The sequence below is a fragment of the Arabidopsis lyrata genome (genome assembly GCF_000004255.2).
Source record: "Arabidopsis lyrata subsp. lyrata unplaced genomic scaffold ARALYscaffold_3, whole genome shotgun sequence".
Taxonomy (NCBI): domain Eukaryota; kingdom Viridiplantae; phylum Streptophyta; class Magnoliopsida; order Brassicales; family Brassicaceae; genus Arabidopsis; species Arabidopsis lyrata.
Window position 1 is genome coordinate 9810109 of NW_003302553.1, and position 2614 is coordinate 9812722.

The window sequence follows — 2614 nt, forward strand, 5'->3', positions numbered from 1 at the left end:
TATGACCTTCCTCGAAACATTAAAGCATCGAAAAGTGTAAGAAGAGATCAAATCTCCCAAGTTTCATACACAGATTCTAATCGAAAGTAAAGAGTTCTTCAAACAGTAAAACTCTATGGTCATACTACAGAAACAAAAAAAAAACTGCAGTTTTCGCATAAAACAAAATGGAGGCAACAAGCCAACAAGAAGCATTGACACTAATTCATTGTCCCTTAGACACAGAGCTGGTTCTGCGAACCCGAAAATTAGGGTTTTCGACATCATAGCGATCAACTCACCCTATTGATTCAGATTAAACCCACAGACTAATCTAGGTATAGTTTCTACAATAGAACATAAAGGAACTAGCTTTATCAATCTCTGTTACTTTTGAGATCGACACAAATTACAGAAATGAAATCACATTCACTTACCCTAGTAGGAGGAATAGTCGACAATCACTGATGCCTATGTTAAAAAAAACTAAACAGATCTAGCTAGGGTTTACCAAATTCTATCGAAATTATGAAGATTTCATAAGCAAACACTTTGCTCAAGACAGATCCAGTAACTCAAATTCAAACAGGAAAACGAAGATACCCAGATTCCGAGAAGTTTAGGGAAACGTAGAATGAAAGAAAGACATTAGATTTAAGAAAACAGATTGAGTAATTTCATTACCTGAGAAGAATTCGCTTCTCTCTCGTTTCAGTTCTTCTTTGATTTTGCTGAGAACTTGCTTTTGATAAAAGACAACCTCTGAGATGTGAACTGTTCGACAAGCCAGAGTTTTTTTTTTGTGCTTTTCCGATTAGGCCCAAAGATATACTTAATGGATAGGGTGAAAGCCCAAATGATAAAATGAAGCCCAAAAATCATAACTCGGAGTCTTGGCAAAGTTCAGATATTTAATTAATGTAATAATAAAGGAATTTAAATTTTCTCTTTTCTTAGATAATTTTTTTTTTTTTCCTATACTTTAACATACATTATTTTGAGTTTGGATTCTTTTTCTAAAATTCCTAATTATCTAAAGACTTTTTTGGAATATTATCCCGCGACATTTTACGTGGATGTCTGAATCCTAGTTAGAAAATGTTAACTAGTTTCATTTTACGTGGATGTATAGTGTAGTATACGCAAATTAGTAAGAATATACCTTTCAACAAAAACAAAAAACTTTGAAATGCTTGCACCGATTTTACAAATAATAATGTTCTTCACGAAGTTAAAAGAAAAAAAGAATGTATTAGGAGGGGTTATTGGTTCATTGATTTATAAGGAATTATAGAAATCCAAACAAAAATTATTTGTTGTATTAATGTTTACTAAATGTTTAAATGATATTTTAAATCCCTGGTACGTAGAAGAACATACTCTATGTTTTCTGTATAAAATTATGGGTGTCAAATTGATTAACCAAATCTAACTCAACTCATTATCCAATGAATTTGAAGTTAAATGAGTTGAGTCAACCCATTAACTCATTTAATTTGATGGGTTAGTGGTTAAATGGGTTAACCCATTAATGTAATAAATTAATTAATAAATAAAGTAAATTAACGATAAAAAGAAAATAATAATCACGGATTTAAGTTTTTTTGGGGGAAAATAACAGATTTATACAGTATAATGTATGACAAACAATTGTTACTTATAAGATGTTATAAAACTCTAAAATTTTTATAGGGAATTGCTTTTTTCATGAATTTTTCATAGACAAATCAAAATCTTTTCATATATATATGTTTTATCTTATTTATCAAATGTTTTGAGAAAAAAATGTAATAAAGATAAATTTTGTGCGCATGAGTATACGTGTATACAAGTACAACTACATTTATACACATGTTCTTGCTCAGTAGCTGCGCTGTGCAGCGCCTATGCATCTGTGCATGGGCCATGCCTATAAAAATCGTACGTATACATAAAAAACAAATTAGACAGATACAAACATGTTTATATTAGAAAAAGTTATATCGTTTTACTGTTTTTTTTTCTTCTTAAAAGTACAACATAACATAAAAAAAAAAACCCAAAGAAAATGAGATCTCAAACCCAAATTACAACGCCTTTTATTGTATCAAATGAAACATGTAACTAAAGGTCGCACACACGCAAATCAACCTCCCATTACCAAAGAGATCATGAGCTAACAGATTCTTGAAGAAACGAAACCTTTGGAGTCGTCCAGAGACTCTCAACGTTCTACATTGATTAAGCAGGACATTTGAAGCCAGGTGGTGGAGTTTTTCCACAGTCGAGAAGAAGCTCAAGAGCAATGGGGAGAATAAGGTCGATGTTGAGAAGTTTGAGCTTAATGGTGGTACATAGACAAACGGCTGCGTCTAGGTCAAGTAAACCTCCCAAAACCGGACAACACTCTTCCTTGGCGCGGCTTTTCCCAAGCCCGATGTGAATCAAACCTCCAAGAACGTCCACACAAGCGCCTAGCTTCAGCGTGTCGATTGGGCAGGTCTCTGGAATAGGCGTAGGAGGAGTTGGTGTTGGTGGTGTTACTACGGGTGGTGTTGGTGTTGGCGGTGTCACGACTGGTGGCGTTGGTGTTGGTGGTGTAATGACGGGTGGTGTTGGTGTTGGCGGTGTCCACGACTGGTGGCGTTGGTGTTGG

At 34.3% G+C, this 2614-nt stretch overlaps 1 protein-coding gene across 1 annotated transcript; it reads right to left on the reverse strand.

The window, feature by feature from the left end:
* Positions 1 to 1986: 1986 nt before the first annotated feature.
* Positions 1987 to 2610, reverse strand: LOC110229924 (36.4 kDa proline-rich protein; the record flags this gene model as incomplete). The annotated part of the gene is made up of 1 exon (XM_021031098.1): positions 1987 to 2610. A coding segment is annotated over one exon (411 nt), but the record flags the coding sequence as incomplete, so codon positions are not given.
* Between the last annotated feature and the right edge of the window lie 4 nt (positions 2611 to 2614).